Source organism: Anguilla rostrata, chromosome 6 (assembly GCF_018555375.3).
Source record: "Anguilla rostrata isolate EN2019 chromosome 6, ASM1855537v3, whole genome shotgun sequence".
Classification (NCBI taxonomy): Eukaryota; Metazoa; Chordata; class Actinopteri; order Anguilliformes; family Anguillidae; genus Anguilla; species Anguilla rostrata.
In genome coordinates this window covers 56,542,549-56,562,225 of record NC_057938.1, presented here as the reverse complement: position 1 = coordinate 56,562,225, position 19,677 = coordinate 56,542,549, and the positions used below count along the sequence as shown (strand labels likewise).

The 19,677-nt window shown below is 46.3% G+C and overlaps 1 protein-coding gene across 5 annotated transcripts; it reads left to right on the top strand.

The window, feature by feature from the left end:
• Nucleotides 1-6,313: 6,313 nt before the first annotated feature.
• On the top strand, nucleotides 6,314-13,706 carry rnf8 (ring finger protein 8, E3 ubiquitin protein ligase). 5 transcript variants are annotated; one of them, XM_064340803.1, is made up of 8 exons: nucleotides 6,314-6,900; nucleotides 7,686-7,814; nucleotides 8,018-8,515; nucleotides 8,770-8,832; nucleotides 9,736-9,825; nucleotides 11,094-11,201; nucleotides 12,246-12,450; nucleotides 13,245-13,419. In XM_064340803.1, exons 1-8 carry the CDS (start codon nucleotides 6,775-6,777, stop codon nucleotides 13,274-13,276), a joined length of 1,251 nt encoding a protein of 416 aa, XP_064196873.1. In that variant the 5' UTR covers nucleotides 6,314-6,774; the 3' UTR covers nucleotides 13,277-13,419. The 5 variants fall into 5 exon arrangements, with proteins under 5 accessions (XP_064196873.1, XP_064196872.1, XP_064196871.1 ...); XM_064340802.1 differs by having other exon boundaries at nucleotides 12,246-12,457; nucleotides 13,245-13,403; XM_064340801.1 differs by having other exon boundaries at nucleotides 6,315-6,900; nucleotides 12,246-12,457; nucleotides 13,240-13,419.
• The last annotated feature ends 5,971 nt before the right edge of the window (nucleotides 13,707-19,677 follow it).

The window sequence follows — 19,677 nt, the reverse complement described above, 5'->3', positions numbered from 1 at the left end:
CTCATGTGGGTTAACAGCCCGGGATGAACTGACTAACCTGCCCCCCCCCCCCCCCACACACACACACAAAGAATTAGTGGGTTAGATAATGGATGGATTGCTTAAGAGCTACTGGAACTCAAGTGGCCAATGATGAATAGCAGCCAATCAGCCAAAGTAGACTTCCCAGCGGTTCGAATGTGAAGATGGTGACATTTCAGCTCACTTGGACCCATTATGATTCACAGGATGTTTTTTACGAGCAGAGACCAACATTCTCTCAACCATTTAAAACGGAGGTGGCCGAAGGACCATCGGTTGCAAGTTTAAACTCAACCTTAGTCGTGTGTGTTGAATGCTTTGGAGATAAAGAGGGAAGCATTTCCAACGATATTTCAGGAGTTACATATATATATATATATATATATATGTGTATATGTTTGTAACAGCTGTGTGTTCCCAAACATGCACTGGCTGCCCACAAACTCAGATACCCACCTGTGTGCACCCTAACACACCCTGTACACCTTAGAACACTGGGACCTCACAGTCAGAATCCCACACACTCATGGTGATCATGAAGACCTTCACCAACACTCCTACACAAAGAAATAATTAGAATTATTATAATAATTATAATAACAATCTGTTTTCATCTATGATAATACGATTTATTTTGTATCATTTCTTTACTTTTTTATGATTTCTTTTTACAGTAAACAAGTATGTAATTCTAAATCAAAATCATAAACTATGAGGTTTTCTCTGGGTATTTTCTATTTGAGATCAGTTCGTGCTTGAAGCACAGAACTGGGTTACAAGTTTAAAAACAATCATCTTTTTGTTTTTAAAAATAACTCCTCATATGGGTGATTCTTGCTGAGACTGGACAGGCTTGCGTAGGTATGAAAAACCATTTTGGGGCCGTTATCAACGAAGTTCAGCACGCAGGAAAGCTGAAGATGTCTCACTCTGTTCAGAGCCTCGATCTGTCACTGATAATGATGTCACGCCTCAGCGCGATCGGCGCCTCGCCCTCCCGGATCTGACAAATGTTCGTTTTTCACCCGGCAGACGATCGCAGGAATGCGCCCCGCCTCGGCCCACGCATTCGCGCACGATGCGCACGTGCCGCGTAGCGCGCGCACAACCGCGCGGGTCTGCCCGGCGGAGGAAAAAGACGCAGCGATGTCGCCGCCCGTTCTGCACCACACGGACTGAAACTGAGTTCTACTTAGCTTTGGTATTTCCAATGCAATATGCATGTGCACTAAAAGTGCTTTAGTGCAAAAGTGCAATATTCTGGTGCATGGTGCAGACGTGGTGTAAAAGTGCTTTGTTTTGTTTATTGCACAATCAGCAGATGCTGATGTGGCTGAAGCTGATGTGCAGACCAGGGCAGAGCACTCCTTCACAAGCCCAGCCTGTTTTGGCAGGTCGCTCACATTTCTGATATATATCACATGGGAGCTTCTTCACAAGCTGACAAATGTTTCAGCTTTTCAAACAGATGCTGTAAGAATACAGTGTGTTCTGTGATACTGGCAACACATGGTTAAACAAAGTATGGTAACACCCCCCTGAAAGCATCTGAAAAGTGAAGTTTTAAAATAAAGTGAGAGTGATAAATGGTGTCTGCCGGTCTTGAGTTTCAAAGCTCAGGTGCTGAATGAATCTCTGGTTTTGGTGTACGGAGCCAAAATTGTAGCTGCCAAAATAAACTCACATGACTCTCAAATGTGAATACATCCTTAAATGCATTACTAAGGAATAGCTGACCTGTTACGAACTGTTTTGAATGATGTATTTACATTTTTTTTAATGAGTGAGGCTTATCTTCTTCTTCGTGTTATCAGGAGTTTGAAAATATATATTGCAACAGAATACCTCACCGCAATTTTATTTATAAGAAAATTATGTTGGGTAATATATTAATTTAAAAGCATTCAGTGAAGCAAATGAGAAAAAACACTCATAATTCATGTATATACTAATGATATTTTCATCTTGCACTGACTAGTGTTTTAAAACCGAACTGAAATGTCCCCTTCAACTGAAATGATTTGAAACACATTTCAAACTCCTTATTTTGGTGGATTTTAAGTTTCAAAAGGCATTATTCCAACAGTGCAGAAAAGGGTCACCAGAGATTTTAGGAAAAATCAAGGTGTTGTTTCTTTCATAATTCTCAATACTGCAAAATATGATAACCATAATTTTATATTATCAAAATTCAAATTTAATTTGGATTAGAACATAGCTCAAATCGAAAGGACAGTTTACAGCTTTTACTTGATAAAGCCACCCAGGAAGTTAAGCTTGTGCTGTGTCCATCTCTCTGTTTCCAGTAGACAAACATCTGGAGAAGAATGAACTTTTTCTGAATTTTTCTGAACACGTCATGGAGTGAGACCATTAGTGGGAAGCAACTAAAAGGATGCTGGCCAGCTGGCGAACGTACAGAATTCAACTTTATACAACAATCCTTTCACAACGAACGCTGCAGACACCGTCTTCTGCCCCAGGTCTCTTGTCGTCTCCGTCAAATTCAGCTCGGGCTCAATTCAGCTCAATTCAGCTCAATTCAGCTCAATTCAGCTCAGTTCAGCTCAGGTCCCTTGCATTCATTCATTTTCTGCTCAAATTGAAATTAAGATTTAGAAAAGATGTTACACAAATCTAATATACACACATGCATATATGTGTTGTATTTATTTCATTTTAAAATACAATATGCGTTGCATCTCCCCTGTGTAAAATAATTGTAAATAAAATAATTAATTCCTCTGTTAACTGTATTTTTGGATACAAATATAGTACAATGTCTACAATGTCAATGACCATTACTATTATATGCACACATGACAGCAGTATTTTCAGATGAACTTGGCCCAAGTGTAATTCTACAATTATATACTGTACAGTATATTCCTGATATTCCGGAATTACTATACAGTATATTAATATTTATCTTCAGCTGCATTGCCTCATTAATAGTGTCCAAACAGAGCAGTTCTCCAGGACAGATTTTATAAGAGTGCTGTATAGTGCTGTATAGTGACCAGGGTGCATTCAGTACAGTAAAACAGGATCAAATCTTGAACATAAATTATGCTTTTTTAAATTAAAAAATTATACATATTAATGGAGACAAACCCATGGATCTTTCTGGCTTTCCATTCTACAATGCAAATTGAAAGAAGTCCCTGTTATTCTAGGTTGTTAAAAGTTTCTTTATGAACCACTTATTAAAATAAGTGTTTCATACAATATGTTTGTTATTACAATGCAAACAATGTAGGTACCTGTGTTTCCTGGCCAAAGGGCGTTTTCATTTTAAATTGTGATGAAATTAAAACAACGATGTGAGAAACGGCACTTTGTGTAGCTGTGGAAACATGTGAGATCATGGTTAAATGTTTTACCCAGGGGATCTACAAAAATTTCATTACTTGTGTTTGTAAAATTTTAAGGGCACAGAGGTATGGATTTAATTATTATTTTCCTCATACACAATGCCATTTTCAGCGAGTTGTTAACTGCCGTTCCCCGAGGTACGATATATTCATTCATATAAACAGAATGAGTTGACTGAGTAATTTGTTCCTTGGCCGTTGATTACAAGGAAGGAACTAAACGCAGTGTGCGTTTAACGTGCTTACTGGATTGAAGACTCGCATTGTGTTTTCTAGGATACACACTGAACCAGACTTGCGCTTTTCAGACCACGAAATCCCTTGGCAATGAACACATTAACAAAGAAACGGAAGTGGCGGAGTATTAATATTCCGTTCCCTCTGATGATTCAATGCAGACTGCTGCCAAACAATCGCCTAACAACCACAGTCCTACAACTGGGAAAATAATGTTTTACACCTTTTTATTTTTTATTTTTTATCCTCAGTGCGGTGTTTTGGAAAAAAAATTACTGGAAAAATAGACATACAATGTACATTGTTTACAAAAAAACAACAGGATGTAAGCATCACATTTTGCATTATTTTATTATGTAATATTAACAATAGAAAGAAAATATTCCTTCAATATAAGGGTTAGGGGATTAGGTTTAAATTAAATAGTTTTTTTGTTTGTTACAAATACAAAGAGTGCAATCTTTTACACTTGTTGACTGTGCATGCCCTTGAGATTACGTATTTTCAGCGTGACCGCTTTAAATGTCTTCAGTACTACTGCCATCTAGTGGTACAGAGCGTTGCTGCCATTCCATTTGTCCTGAGTCTCCACTGGATTGCGATACTGGCCTACTACTTTGCCTGAACAGCAATAGATTTGACCCCAAACCCTTTTGGAAAGCACGTTCCACGCAGAAAGCAGAAGTCAGAGAGGCAAATGAATGGCTAAGTGTGACGGACGGAAGAAGCTTCCGAACAGGAAGTGAGTTAAACTGTGCTAAGGGGTGAAGTCCTGTACAGGCCTCACGTGGCTAATGCCTCAGACTCAGGGATTAAAATCCTCTGCTCTTCACTCTCCGGCTTCAATCCTACACGCCAGCTCGACCACTCCGCTCTGCCGCAGCAGGGCGACTTGCACTCCCGGCCATCTGGGTGAACAGTTCTCGCTCGTCCCGACCACAGAGCTCCTCTGCCCGAGCTCCCCAGTGGTCGAACGAACTTCCCCGTTCCTCTACGGACCACTCAGTCATTTCCCATCTTCCGCTGTGGTCTGAAGACACATCTCTTCAGATTGTATCTGGACTGACTATCAGTATTCTGCAGGGCACTCCCAATCTAGGATCGCTCTTATCACTTCCATCCTCCGAATTTGTTCCTGTAGCACTTTCATGCTAACACTTGTACTTCCATCCAGCACTTATATTGCACTTGTATCATTATCTTGATCTTGTAGCTCATTGTCATGCCTCCTAGCTTGACTTACTATAATTTTCTGACCTAGCCTATGCTTACTGCGTGAACTGTGTTCATGGTTATGAATAACTGTTACATGATGAGCATTGTACCTTATCGGACCTGTGTTTTGTAGTTGTTCCAATGGCGTTTGGTATGCACTTATTGGATGTCGTCACTTTGGATAAAAGCGTCTGCCAAATGAATGTAATGTAATTTACAGCTTTCCCTATCCATTTACAGGGCATCGCCATGTTGTTTACCTAGGACTCGTAGTTTTGAAAAGCCTTTGATGAAGACCAAGCAGGTGAACAAGCTAAAGGATCCTAACATAACAGAGACCAGAGTGTCTGGAGCCTGAGAAGGGAACCTTCAAACGTCACCAAGTTCCAGGATGTTCAGAACGACATTAGTACCTACCCAGGATCTTCTGTAAATCATTCATAATGATTTGGATCATACGGTGTGATCACTGTCTGTAGATGGGAAGGGGCGACACCATTCACCGCTTGGTAGTGTGAGTGATTTTTAACCGGACATGAGCATCATTCACTCATCATCTGTAATATCATCCGCTTTTTATAGAATTACTTTTTTTTTTTTCTGATGGCCTTTTTGGCCAGAGCAGTATTGTTAACATTCCCTGGGAGTCCTTAGCTGTTTGTGTTTGAAGGAATCTGGGAAAGGTGGCCAAAAAAGTAGTGAACAGGAAAATCATACTTCAGATTGACTGCAGAAGTGATTTCCTGTAGCTGGACAATGTTTCCAACTCTTTACTTTCCAAATTGGCTGAACTATCCCTGACTGTCCCTGACACATACGATTTAAATGCCAACTGCCAATTTGAATTTTTTCAAGAGGAGATTCCTATAAACTTGTTGACTTAATACGAAAAAAGCACACCGTCCAAGCTCTGAAATGATGGGCACATTGTATTCTAGAGTGAAAACAGGCACGAATGCGTTTCCTCATAATGCAGTTAAATTGTTTCTGGTTTTGAGACAACGCCATGGCTTTGACATATTTGGCGTACGCGATTATGAGTGATCACGTCACTTTCTTTTCTTTTCTTTTTTTTTGCATTTGAGATTCTTTTTATCTGTCCAGCAACACTGGTATGCTTAAATGTCTTTGGCTGTCCAATTTAAACACTTAACAGTCAGCTCCTAAACAAATAATGTAAGGCTGTAAGACAAAATAGGAAAGTTTTTTATTTAGTTTGAATGAGAGGCAGAGCACAAAGCAATTATTAATCCAACGATTAATCCCACAAACAAAAACTATTGGTGTAAAATGCATGACATTTTAAGAGTATGACAGGCCTATTATTTTATTTAAGTATATTACCCTTAATGTATGCATAACCGTTTACAGGTATGTATACTAGGTGATATAGTAAAGTAATTCTAAATTGCAACTTGGTCTCCCAACTTTCGGCCTGATTTAAAGTTCTCAAAGCGTATTTACGGCAAATGAGAATGTATCGACCCTGACTTCCTGTTCCGGTTGAGAGTTGCTAGTGTGGAGTTTTAATTTAACAGCAGTGGTCGGCCAGTAACCGTGTAAATTCGGTTTCATTAGATTCCATCGCAGGTATAACTTTGGTTATGGTGAATCCACCATCTTATGTGGTATATTTGACTTCACATTAATCGCAATTTGTGGTAGCTAATAAGTTAAGTATTGCTAATAAGTATTACAGCTGTTATTAGCTGCAGTAGAAGCGAGGGATGCTTTGAACTGCTAGCTAACGTTACAGTTACCAAGTGACGAAGTAAACCTGTTTCCCTTTGTAAGAAAGGGACTCTCTTTAATCTAGTGTGGCGATGAGTGGCTATTTAGCAAGCTAGCTCAATTTAAATAATAAAACGACACACACATTGTTGTATTGGCGTGCTTGCTGGTTAGCCAAATGACGTGAGGATATATAATGGAAGAAGAGGGGAAAGTTTCAGCATGTTCGGCAGCTGAAGATACTTCTGCCAAAGAAGAAATATGGTGCTTGAGAAGAGTCGGGAAGACTTCAGATTGGCTTCGCCTGTTCGAGGATACCGAGGTAACGGTGGCTAGTTGGGTAGCTTAACGTTAGTCCACTCTTTCACAATAGCGCTTGCTAGCTGTTACCGTTAACCGCCATGATAGCTTGCTATATTATAACTGCTCAAATCATCTTAATAATGAAATAGCCGCTAGCTAATGGCCAATTACTTGACGCCATTGCTATGGTCAATTGTTTTTGTCTGTTAGTCTACTGACGCTAATTTATGTTAGCTGGCTAGCTAGGAGCTGTTGCAGCTAACTTCACTGGCTCTAGCGGTAAGTTAGCAAGTAAATAACTGCAATATTTTGTAGCCAGCTAGGTAGACTAATGTTATGTAAACAGCGTAGATTAGCAGGCTATGTGTGTAGCGTATGCATAAGTCCGTTAGAACTTGCTAGGTCCAGCTTGGCCTGGATGCGTAGCATAGAGGCAGTGTGGATAATTTAAAAACCATAATAAATATCACAATATGGCATATCTTAGCTACCAAATTAAGTCGAGTGGTATCAGAATATATGGTTTTTAAATGGTTGTTAAAATGGTAACTTGTGTATAAGTTCATTTAAAAATCGATTGGATACCTTGTTATTATTTTCATTGACGGAGATCCGCGCGCTGGATAAGATAGATAGTTCATTTGTAAATGACGAGCTTGGGTGGCCTCAACGGCCTGTTCGTTATTATTTACTATTTTAATTTTGCTATTTAAATTTTTAGACTCCGGCGTTTAGGGGACAGGTGCCGTGTCCTTGCTCACCTGGGTACGGTGCATTTGACACCATGGGCTTCTGCGTTCGCAGGTGACGCTCGGACGATCCTTGAACGTGACTTACCAGCTGCTCTCTCGGTCCTGTCCCTTAATGATATCCAGACAGCACTGCGTGTTCAAGCAAAATGACGACGGGCAGTGGACGATAACGGACAAAAAGGTACTGGGGGTGGGGGGTGTCCAGAGCGTGGTGAAAGTGCTGCCCGTCTGTAGAGGAGCCACATGCAGGTGATCTACAGCCATGTGTCCTGTACTGAGCAAGCTTGAGATGTGTGTAAAGAGTCAGGTGAGGAGCTTTAAGCCCCGGGTGTTAAACGGAGGGAGAGGATGGCGTGGCGCTGAAACGGACTTTGTTTCCCGCAGAGCCTGAACGGCGTGTGGGTGAATGGGGAGCGGCTCACAGCCGACCGGGCGTGGCCCCTCAGCGCCGGCGACTCGGTGCGGCTGGGCTTCCCCGTGGAGGGGGCGCCGGCGGAGTTCGAGTACGTGCTGGTGCGGGACGCCCTGCAGACCGTGCGGCCCTTCCTGGTCCCGCCGCGGGGCGGGGCAGAGGCCACGGCCACGCCCAGAGCCAAGAAGAGCAAGCGGAAGCTGGAGGAGGCGGAGCCTGAGACCGAGCCGTCCCGGGCCAAGCTGTTCCGCTGTGCCAGCGAGGACCGGTCCCTGACCGAGCCCTGCCCGCTGACCCAAACGCAGCCCGGGGGCGAGGTCCCGGGCCCCAGCGTGCCTGCCACGGGGCCCCGCGGCAACCTGAGCCCCGCCCATCCCCGTCCCCATGGCGACAGCGACAGCCCGCAGCCCGGCACCGAGCAGGACCGGCGGTCAGACGACTCTCTCTGCCGCGAGGAGGTGTGTCTACAGGCGAAGGAGAGAAACGCTTCAATAAGATTAAGTTAAAGATAATGAACCATCCACCCCGTGTGAGAGATGTTCAGTGTGCTGAGTGAAATGTGTGAGAGTTAAAGAGAGAGAGGTCTGCATGTACGTTACATTATAATGCATTTAGTGAGCAGACCCTCTCAGGCAGAGTGAAGTACAGGGCAGCAGAATGTATGTGTGTTCTCCTGTGCTTTCTGCTCGTCTGTGAGCTGACGTGCGTACTGTTCCCTCTGCAGGTGGGGAGGAGCCTTCAGGCGGAGGAGAAGCTGAAGAAAAGGCTGGAGGAGGCCCTGCAGGAGGTGCCCCAGTTTGTTACTGCGCTGTGATGGCGTTGGGTGGAGCTGGGCTGGAGCTCTGTGTCTGCAGGGTGGAGCTCTGTGTGTCTGTAGGGTGGAGCTCTGTGTGTCTGCAGGGTGGAGCTGTGTGTCTGTAGGGTGGAGCTCTGTGTGTCTGCAGGGTGGAGCTCTGTGTGTCTGTAGGGTGGAGCTCTGTGTCTGCAGGGTGGAGCTGTGTGTCTGTAGGGTGGAGCTGGGGTGGAGCTGTGTGTCTGTAGGGTGGAGCTCTGTTTGTCTGCAGGGTGGAGCTCTGTGTGTCTGTAGGGTGGAGCTGGGGTGGAGCTGTGTGTCTGTAGGGTGGAGCTCTGTTTGTCTGCAGGGTGGAGCTCTGTGTGTCTGTAGGGTGGAGCTGTGTGTCTGCAGGGTGGAGCTGTTTGTCTGCAGGGTGGAGCTGTGTGTCTGTAGGGTGGAGCTGGGGTGGAGCTCTGTGTCTGTAGGGTGGAGCTCTGTTTGTCTGCAGGGTGGAGCTCTGTGTCTGCAGGGTGGAGCTGTTTGTCTGCAGGGTGGAGCTCTGTTTGTCTGCAGGGTGGAGCTCTGTGTGTCTGTAGGGTGGAGCTCTGTGTGTCTGCAGGGTGGAGCTGTGTGTCTGCAGGGTGGAGCTCTGTGTGTCTGTAGGGTGGAGCTCTGTGTGTCTGCAGGGTGGAGCTGTGTGTCTGCAGGGTGGAGCTCTGTGTGTCTGTAGGGTGGAGCTCTGTGTGTCTGCTGGGTGGAGCTCTGTGTCTGCTGGGTGGAGCTGTGTGTCTGTAGGGTGGAGCTGTGTGTCTGCAGGGTGGAGCTCTGTGTCTGCTGGGTGGAGCTGTGTGTCTGTAGGGTGGAGCTGTGTGAAGGGTGGAGGTCTTGAGCGCCTGTCTCTCCTGTCTCCCGCAGCAGCGGAAGGTGATGGAGGAGCTGAAGTGTTCTCGGCAGGGCTTCGAGCAGATCCTCCAGGCCAAAGACAAGGAGCTGGAGGTGACCAAGGTGAGGCTGCCGCCCCTCCGCACAGCACACTCATCACGGCTGCACAGGGCTGACGTAGGCGCTCCGTCGCTCTCCGTCTGTGGGAGGTAGGCGTGACGTAGCGTGGACGCAGTTTGCCTGTCGGGAAGATGTCGTGGCTGCTCTGCTATGGAATCATATTTTCGTCAAAAGTATCAACAAAACATCCTTTTAAGTGTCAAACTGGTATGCTCCCTGCAGAAGCATTTGGGGTCCTTTCAGCACAGCTGGTGTCAAAGAAATGCTTCCAGGCTTCACAAATGTTTAAAAGTTTTACTTTACTTTACTGAGTGTGTTGGCAGAGCTCATGTAGCTGGACAGAGGACAGCTGTTTGAGTCATCAGCTGTTGCCTCCACAGGAAGACAGACAGACGGATGTGTGTCAGAGTACTGTGTGTGTGTCAGAGTACTGTGTGTGCGTCAGAATCTCGCTTGTGCAATACAGTTCAATATTTCAAAATATTTCAATTCTATTCCCAGAATATTTATAAAGTAGCCGTAATACATTGGGCCACTGTAAACTTTGTGTGTTTATGACACATTGCTGCTTAATTATGTGTCACACTCACAGTAAGGGACCGTGTCGCACACTCACAGTAAGGGCCCGTGTCGCACACTCACAGTAAGGGCCCGTGTCGCACACTCACAGTAAGGGCCCGTGTCGCACACTCACAGTAAGGGCCCGTGTCGCACACTCACAGTAAGGGCCCGTGTCGCACACTCACAGTAAGGGCCCGTGTCGCACCTCACAGTAAGGGACCGTGTCGCACACTCACAGTAAGGGACCGTGTTCGCACACTCACAGTAAGGGCCCGTGTCGCACACTCACAGTAAGGGCCCGTGTCGCACACTCACAGTAAGGGCCCGTGTCGCACACTCACAGTAAGGGACCGTGTCGCACACTCACAGTAAGGGACCGTGTCGCACACTCACAGTAAGGGACCGTGTTTTGTAAGCTCACAGTAAGGGATCGTGTTTTGTTAGCTCACAGTAAGGGACCGTGTCGCACACTCACAGTAAGGGACAGTGTTTTGTGTCCTGCTCACAGTAAGGGACCGTGTTTTGTAAGCTCACAGTAAGGGATCGTGTTTTGTTAGCTCACAGTAAGGGACCGTGTCGCACACTCACAGTAAGAGACAGTGTTTTGTGTCCTGCTGACTGTAAGGGATTTTGTTTTGTGTCCTGCTCACAGTAAGGGACCATATTTTGTTAGCGCACAGTAAGGGACCGTGTCACGCTCTGTGTTGCAGGAGGAGAAGGAACAGGCTCGGGCTCAGAAGGACGAGGTGGTGATTCAGATGACAGATGTTTTGGAGAACGAGCTGCAGTGCATAATCTGCTCTGAGCTGTTCATCGAGGTACAGATCTCAAGCATGACATCAGTCACACGTTACATTACACTCACGTTACAGTACATTACACATGACATTACAATCGCACGTTACATTAATCACGTTAGTTTACATATTACGTGACAATCACGTTACAGGTTCTCTCAGTGTGTAAACGTTGCGTGTTAGGTGTGTTAACGCGCTGGTCTCTCGCTGTGTGTTAACGCACTGGTCTCTCGCTCTGGTTAACACGCTCATTAATGCGCTGGTCTCTCGCTGTGTTAACGCATTGTGTTAACGCACTGGTCTCTCGCTGTGTTAACGCGCTGGTCTCTCGCTGTGTTAACGCACTCATTAATGCGCTGGTCTCTCGCTGTGTTAACGCTCTGGTCTCTCGCTGTGTTAATGCTCTGGTCTCTCGCTGTGTTAACGCGCTGGTCTCTCGCTGTGTTAACGCGCTGGTCTCTCGCTGTGTTAACGCGCTGGTCTCTCGCTGTGTTAACGCTCTGGTCTCTTGCTGTGTTAACGTGCTGGTCTCTCGCTGTGTTAACGCATTGTGTTAACGCACTGGTCTCTCGCTGTGTTAACGCTCTGGTCTCTCGCTGTGTTAACGCGCTGGTCTCTCGCTGTGTTAACGCATTGTGTTAACGCACTGGTCTCTCGCTGTGTTAACGCTCTGGTCTCTCGCTGTGTTAACGCTCTGGTCTCTCGCTGTGTTAACGCGCTCATTAATGCGCTGGTCTCTCGCTGTGTTAACGCTCTGGTCTCTCGCTGTGTTAACGCGCTGGTCTCTCGCTGTGTTAACGCGCTCATTAATGCGCTGGTCTCTCGCTGTGTTAACGCGCTGGTCTCTCGCTGTGTTAACGCGCTCATTAACGCGCTGGTCTCTCGCTGTGTTAACGCGCTCATTAACGCGCTGGTCTCTCGCTGTGTTAACGCGCTGGTCTCTCGCTGTGTTAACGCGCTCATTAACGCGCTGGTCTCTCGCTGTGTTAACGCGCTCATTAACGCGCTGGTCTCTCGCTGTGTTAACGTGCTGGTTAACGCGCTCTTTAACGCGCTGGCCCGCAGGCAGTCACGCTCAGCTGCGCACACAGCTTCTGCCTGCACTGCATCGGGGCGTGGCGGCAGCGCAGCGGGGCGTGTCCCATCTGCAGGCAGGACATCCTGTCGCAGACGCGCTCGCTGGTGCTGGACAACTGCATCGACCGCATGGTGGAGAGCCTGAGCACGGAGCTGAAAGAGCGCCGCCAGGACCTCATCGCCCAGCGCAAAGGTGAGAGGTGCGTAGTCACGTTCCCACGGAAACGGGGGCCGAACTCCCGCCATCACCGCCATCCCCGCCACCCACCACGCGGACACACGGCTGCAGGAAATATCAGCCTTATGTATGATGACTAGCCATAAACAATAACTCGTATCTAACAAGTTTTATCATATTTACCCCAAAAATGAATGATGATAATGATAATTTGTGTGTAAGTAGCAAAGTTAATTCATTGGATATTAATTTTCAGTTATTCACCTGGTAAATATAGCGCTGAGTGAATATGTGCACTTATAAGCAGTGAGTTCTGTAGCTACCAGCAGTACTATGTCAGAAGCTATCAACGTGAGTGGATGTTTTGGGGGAGTGTGGGGGAGCGGGTTGTTTGTGGGGCAGTTGTAGGGGAGCGGCTGTTTTAGGGGTGAGTGTAGGGGAGCAGCTGTTTTTGGGGGAGTGTAGGGGAGCAGCTGTTTTTGGGGGAGTGTAGGGAGCAGCTGTTTTTGGGGGAGTGTAGGGGAGCGGTTGTTTTTGGGGTGAGTGTAGGGGAGCGGCTGTTTTAGGGGTGAGTGTAGGGGAGCGGCTGTTTGTGGGGCAGTTGTAGGGGAGCGGCTGTTTTAGGGGTGAGTGTAGGGGAGTGGCTGTTTTTGGGGTGAGTGTAGGGGAGTGGCTGTTTTTGGGGTGAGTGTAGGGGAGCGGCTGTTTTAGAGGTGAGTGTAGGGGAGCGGCTGTTTGTGGGGCAGTTGTAGGGGAGCGGCTGTTTTTGGGGGGGTCTGAGCGGGCGTTGTGTGTGTCTCACAGTGCAGCCGGCCGCAGACCCAGTGGTTGTAATCAGTGACGAGGAGAGCCACGCCAGCAGCAGCGTCAGCGGCAGCAGCCTGCTGGATCTCGCCGACACCTTCGACGAGAGCGAGCTCTTCTCCGACGGCCTGTCCCTCGCCTCGCTGGACGAGACCAGCCTCAGCCTCTGGTCCGATGACAGCTTCAGCAGCGAAGATGGTTCCTCCTCCTCCTCCTCCTCTTCCTCCTCCTCCAGCGATGACAACAACGCTTAGGCCCCGCCCACCACAGCTATGGACATGGTGCCTTGGCCCCTCCTACAGCGACCCAGTTAAAGGGAGCTAATAAACTGTTAAATAAATCCCATTTTCCTTTACCTCCACGTTCAAATGATTTAGTTTACATTTCATATGATTGTACATTTTTATTGTTTTTTTGTGTTTTTGTTTTGTTATTTTTCCAGAAGTGAATAAAGTAACTTCAAGATACTGGTTGACTGTCCCTCATTAATTTCAATTTGTGAATTACAGATTAAACACAGATTGTTTTAATGGAACAGTCAGGAGTCTGTCAGTTTGTGAGAATGTGCTTTTGCAAAGCTGGTCTACAGTAGGAGAATACCCTGCGATTGTGATCCTTTAATTTGTGTGTGTGTAGTTCACCCTACCTACAGCAGGGGGCGGCAGATCCTCAGCCAGCCAGAACAGTGGGGTCGGCTGGTGTCAGGCTAACCTGTTCTGTATGGCAGTGCTTTTGAAGAATTCAGCTTTATTTGTGAAGTACCTTTCTGGCCAGCATACCAGGAAAGTTATTCAGTAAGTATTATAATTCATGTAAATTCATTAGTACGCTAACGATATTAGTATTAATGTGCTGTAAGAGCTAGCCCTGGCACGGCCATTTGTGTTTTATGATTTCCGAACGAAAAGTGCGTGGACACTGAGAAACTCCACTTTAGCAAAGCTTCTGTCTTTTATGCAGACCTGCTGAGGGTTAACTGTGTTGTCAGGGTGGGATAGAAGGCCTTTGTCTAAAATAAAATTGTGTTAAATTTGGAGGATGTTTTCATGATGTTTTTCATTTTTTACTTAATAGATTACTAAAGTAGGTGGTGTAGCTGATGACTGAATTGTTTAATGTGTAGGTTGTGCAGCTTGTAGTCTTGATGACTGAACTGTTAAATATGTAGGTAGTGCTGCTGGTAGTCTTGACGACGGAATTGTTTAATGTGTAGGTGGTGCTGCTGGTAGTCTTGATGTAGTCTTCGTGTTTCTTGAGTAGGTAAGTGTGTGTCAGACAGGGAGGCCTGCCTCAGTTCAGCTCAGTTCAGCAGGAGGTTTATACTCAGCCAAGCCTTGTGCTGGGAGAGGAGGCCACAATGAATGACACCAGGGAGTGGATAAACCTAGCCAAGGCCTTCTATCTGATTGGCTGGGCACAGCCTTGTGATCCCATTTGATTGGCCAGCCGCCAGACTTGGTGAGACAGATGGCCAGTGGGTGATGTCATGGTTAAGTAAATGTGTCCTCGGGTTTACCTTATCGTATTTAAAACTCTGCGTCTGCTGCTGACCACTATAAAATAAAAACACTGTCTGTCTATAGTCAAGATCAGTTGTGAACCATTTAATATTTCTAGTTTTTGAACATCCAGTCGCATTTCTGGAGTATCCACTCCAAACATGCTCATCCAGTTATTTTTGTGCCCACCCCCAACATTTAAATCAAGTACTCCTATAAATAATAGCCTGTTTCCTCAGAGATAGAAGTCAATACCCACACAAAAATAGGGCATTTAGACTCTACTGTATACTGTAATAGTTTCATTGTAAAAATAAATAAATTTATTATTAATTTTCCGTGTTTGAAATCTTTAGTCATCTGAATGTAGACGTCGCACCTGCGTGGCAGTTTGTTAATTTGCGGGTTGGTTAGCGTGTGCTCTCACTCCCCTGCTGTAGAGCAGACGTTCGCGCACTCGCGTGCGCGCACGCGCCGGTAATTGATTCGCTCGGGAAAACCAGTTGCCTGGCAACTAATACCAGCTCTTTCTGGGCCTTTCAAGCAAATGGATGTGTGATAACTGTCAGCCAATTGCAGACAGGCGGAACGTATTTATGCTCTCACTCTTATGAGAAACACGGGTCTTCCATCCGACTTTCAGATCCACCTGCAAATAATCTTTATTTAAAGCTTTTTTTCAAATAAAATTTATCTTTATTCAATGGTTATTTAAAGATTTAACCGAGATTGCTTTGAGTACATCATAAACAAGAATGGCATATATTCAATTTACCAGTGCATTAGTTGTCATCGTTGTGGAGCAGTTGGTATCCATGGAGATGTATGATATGGTTCCTTAATCCTTCCTTTAGGGCTATTGGACAGTGCATCATTTTAAACTGAGCAATCAATCACTAACGTACAGCCTAGCTAGTGCACACACCTTTGGGCATGTTCAGCTTCTGAAAATTACAATTCAGACATTTAAATGTTTTGCATCCTAATAACAATGGTTTGTGTTTCTGTGGTGCTTTTCGTCAGATGATCCCAAAAGCTTTCAGCAGTGAGGACGGAGGGGGAAGGGGGGATTGACCTTGACTGCTGCCAGCGTTGAGCACCCGCGAAAACATCACGCGTCAGCTGGGTGTGAAACGGGGAGATTCAGTAAACCAGAGATGATTCAAACACAGCCAGATTAAGCAGGACTAAATTCTGACACTTGAGTTTTTTATTTTATGGTGTTTATGGAGTTTAAAAACTACCTTTATCCTTCAGACAGCGGTGAAATTCCTGCAGGTGACTGACAATTTGGAGAAATATCTGTTTTGACCAATATTTGGAACATAATGATTTTACTTTGATTGTACGTCTTAGTTAGTATCATCTTTCTTTCAGAATTCGTAGTGATATTTCTTTCCAAATTTCACGATTATCTGAAGAGATAAAGTATTCAAAATAAATAATATACCCAGGTCTGCGATATACGAGTTAACAGACACTGCTGTGTCTCTGGAACAGTCCTTATATGCAGATCTAAGAGACGTGATTGTGTTTATACGCGGGCCTCCAGACACTTGGTTTAGAGACAGTGTTTATATCTAATAGCAGCCTCTGTCCTAGAAAAACCAAACGTAATGATTCGGTCGGGGCTAAAACACTGACGCATCGCCAGTCGCTCCTTGGAAAAAGAGACCTCATCCCATCATTACCACTGATTATGTAATGACCCTTAACTGAACTCTGGGAGTGGTGCTAAGAATGAGTGCAGTGGAAGCTTTGGGATGTGCGTAGCTCTGCAAGGCCAATGTTTGGGGTGGGGAGCTCCTGTGAGATTCACTTTTGGGATTTTCCGCAGACAGGGCCCACAGTGGAGTAAGAGATGCAGCTGGGTTTACTAGCAGCCATTTTCACCTGATAATACTGTTCTCACTGCCGCTCTGTGTCAAATCCGTGAGTGTGTGAGAGAGTGTGTGTGTATAAGTGTGTGTGTGTGTGTGTCTGTGCGTGTGTGAGTGTGTGAGTGTGTGTGAGTGTGTGTGTGTGTGTGTGTGCAGGCAGGAAGAGGCCCTCCTGCTCAGTTTATGGAAGATGTTGTCATTCACTCCAGAGCTGTGGAGGGGGGGCGTGTGTGTCTGTCGAGGGTGATTACTCTACTGTGACAGTGATGGGCTGCCCCAGGTTACTATGGGCAACCCCCCCCCCCCCCACAAACACACTTGCACATACAGACACACACGCTCACACACGCTGGGAGGGCCTGTGTTGTGGGAGAGGCTGGGCTGTGGGAGGGGCCAGGGTGTGGGAAGGGCTGGGCTATGGGAGGGGCCAGGGTGTGGGAAGGGCTGGGCTATGGGAGGGGCCAGGGTGTGGGAGCGCCCGGGGAGTCCTGGCTGTGTTTAGTGTAACACTGCTGAGGTGCCGAACGCAGTGTCCTGCTCTGTCTCCCACACTGTTCCTGTACTTCTGCAACCTCGTCACTAGGAGACGCTAGAGTGACACTGAGCAGGGAGGGTTCCGTTATTTATTTATTTATTTATCACTTTTCGCCAGTCTGAAAATATTGCCTCAGGACCTTAGAATATCCATTTGGGTGTGGCCTTCAGAAAGAAACTGTCTGTGTGTGTGTTGTGTGTGAGGTTTGTCTCTCCAGGTCTTGCTAGGCCGTATGAGGAAGTGGATGTGACTGAATCAGGATCTAAATGTTTATCCTATTGCAAAACTGGCAGTAGCAGCAGTGCTTTGAAGTGTAATTAAGGGCTTGTAGGGGGTGAATGGCATCTTCTCTGCCGCTCTAATCCCCACCCGTGTGAGGGGTATTTCAGCGCGCTCGTATCCAACGGCCTATTTATAGCGGAGATACGCCGCAAGCTCCACGGCTACGGCTCCGTTTGTGGCGTCCATGTTTTCGGGACATCGCTGACCCCTTCTGTCCAATCACGGGACATCGCCGACCCTTTCTGACCAATCACGTGTTTTCTGGACATCGCTGACCCTTTTCGTCCAATCACGTGTTTTCTGGACATCGCTGACCCTTTCTGTCCAATCACGGGACATCGCCGACCCTTTCTGACCAATCACACCAGCCGAGGTGAAGGTGGGTGTGAGCTGACGCCGAAGGCCCAGGCACCTCATCCTCAGTTTGCTGCCATCGTCCGTCAGGGGGGTGGGGGGGTGGGGGGGTAACAGGAGAGCCGCTGGTCATGAAGAAGTGGGCACCTCCTCCTCTCCTGCTCCAGGAGCATGGCGCCTCCTCCTGCACAATGGAACCAGAACGTCCAGGAGTTTTACAGCAGTTATCACTGCACTCACAGTAGTGGAGCAGTAATAATTGCTATAAAATTGTGTTGTTCAGCAGAGGAAGCTGGTTTTGGTCGGGGGATATTAGCGTGACTGTCCTGATTGCACTAATTATTTTTTCTTACGTGAGTCCAGAGAATTTGGTAAACCGCTGAATTCAATTTTCATTCGGCTTTGTAGCACTCGAAGGCGGCAGATTGGAAAAAAAAACCCGACAATCCATTAGCTCACCGCCATGAATCAATACCGTTTCATCTTTCAGTCCCGTTTGGAGCCATTCTCGGGGAAAGGCGATCCCTTTTTTAACCGGAAACGTGATACGAATGACTAAGCACTTAAGGCCAGCTGAGGCCTAATGAATTACTGAAATATTAAATCATGTCACAAATTAATAACCTGAAAACAGGAGGGGTTCCTCTTAATATTTAAGTCTAAAAGGGGCTGGGATTCAATCCTCTTTAACAGGAAGTGCTGAAACAGGAAACGCTGAAATGTGACCTGACCTGCCCCGCCCAATCAGTGGCTGAGGTGAACGTATTTATATATTCATGTTCAGTAATAGAAATGTCGGTCCCGTGAGCAGTTTCACATCACCCTGAAATAAAAGTATATTGATCGGATCAATACGGGACACCTCAGCAACTTTATTGAGCAGTAAATGGAATTTCTCAGGTGTCCTGTGCTGGGTTTCCAAACTTAAGCACATGGCCGCTCATGGCCGCTCTTATTTTACACTTTACTGGGAAACCGGGGCACCTCCAGTAAAAGGTTTTCTAAGCACGACGCAGAACCATATTTATTTGTTTTTATTTTTTGAGCTTTATGCTCATGGCCTTTTGATGGTACACTATTTGACCAAAAATATCTGGACACCCCTTGGTCTGGGGCTGTTTTTCATGGTTCGGACAAGGCCCCTTATTTCCAGTGAAGGAAAATCTTAATGCTACAGCATGCAATCACATTCTAGACGATTCTGTGCTTCCCTGACAGTTTGGGGAAGGCCCTTTCCTGTTTCAGCATGCCTATGCCACTGGGCACACGGCGTGGTCCATATAGAAATGCCGTCTAGCTTTCCGCCTTGGGGTTGGGCTGCTGACATCACTGCCTCTTCCTGACCATTGTGTGCAGAACAGCAGGGCTGTCCCGCCCAAACCCAAAGACCAATCAGCAGCCGCACAGCAGGGAGGATCGCTGACCTGCCATTGGCCAGCTCATCCACCTGTCGCAGTGTCCTTGCAGTAGGCTGCCAGGTCCGTGCCCATGCTGTGTCCACCCTCCCGCCATCGTTCTGAATAACACAAGCACCCGTTCCTCATAAGACACAGACGCTACCATGCTCAGAGCTCCTCAGATCCTAACCCGCTGTTGAGCCTGATTTTGTCACATCCTTTAGTGTTGTTGATATATTCAACGAATTCATGTCCTGTAAAATGTTGTAAAATTGCAGTGTGAAGATTTTGTTGCGGAGCTATTGTAACATAATAAGCACAGCCTCTTCACCCAGATGCAAACAGGCTGAAAAATCTGCATGTTTGTGTGCCACACGCTTTTGTGCCAAATTGTACAGGTGGTACAGCTATGTGTCCTCACCAGTATGTAGCCAAATTATTTACGTATCTCTTTATTTTTCTATAAACACGTATTATGTTTACATTATACT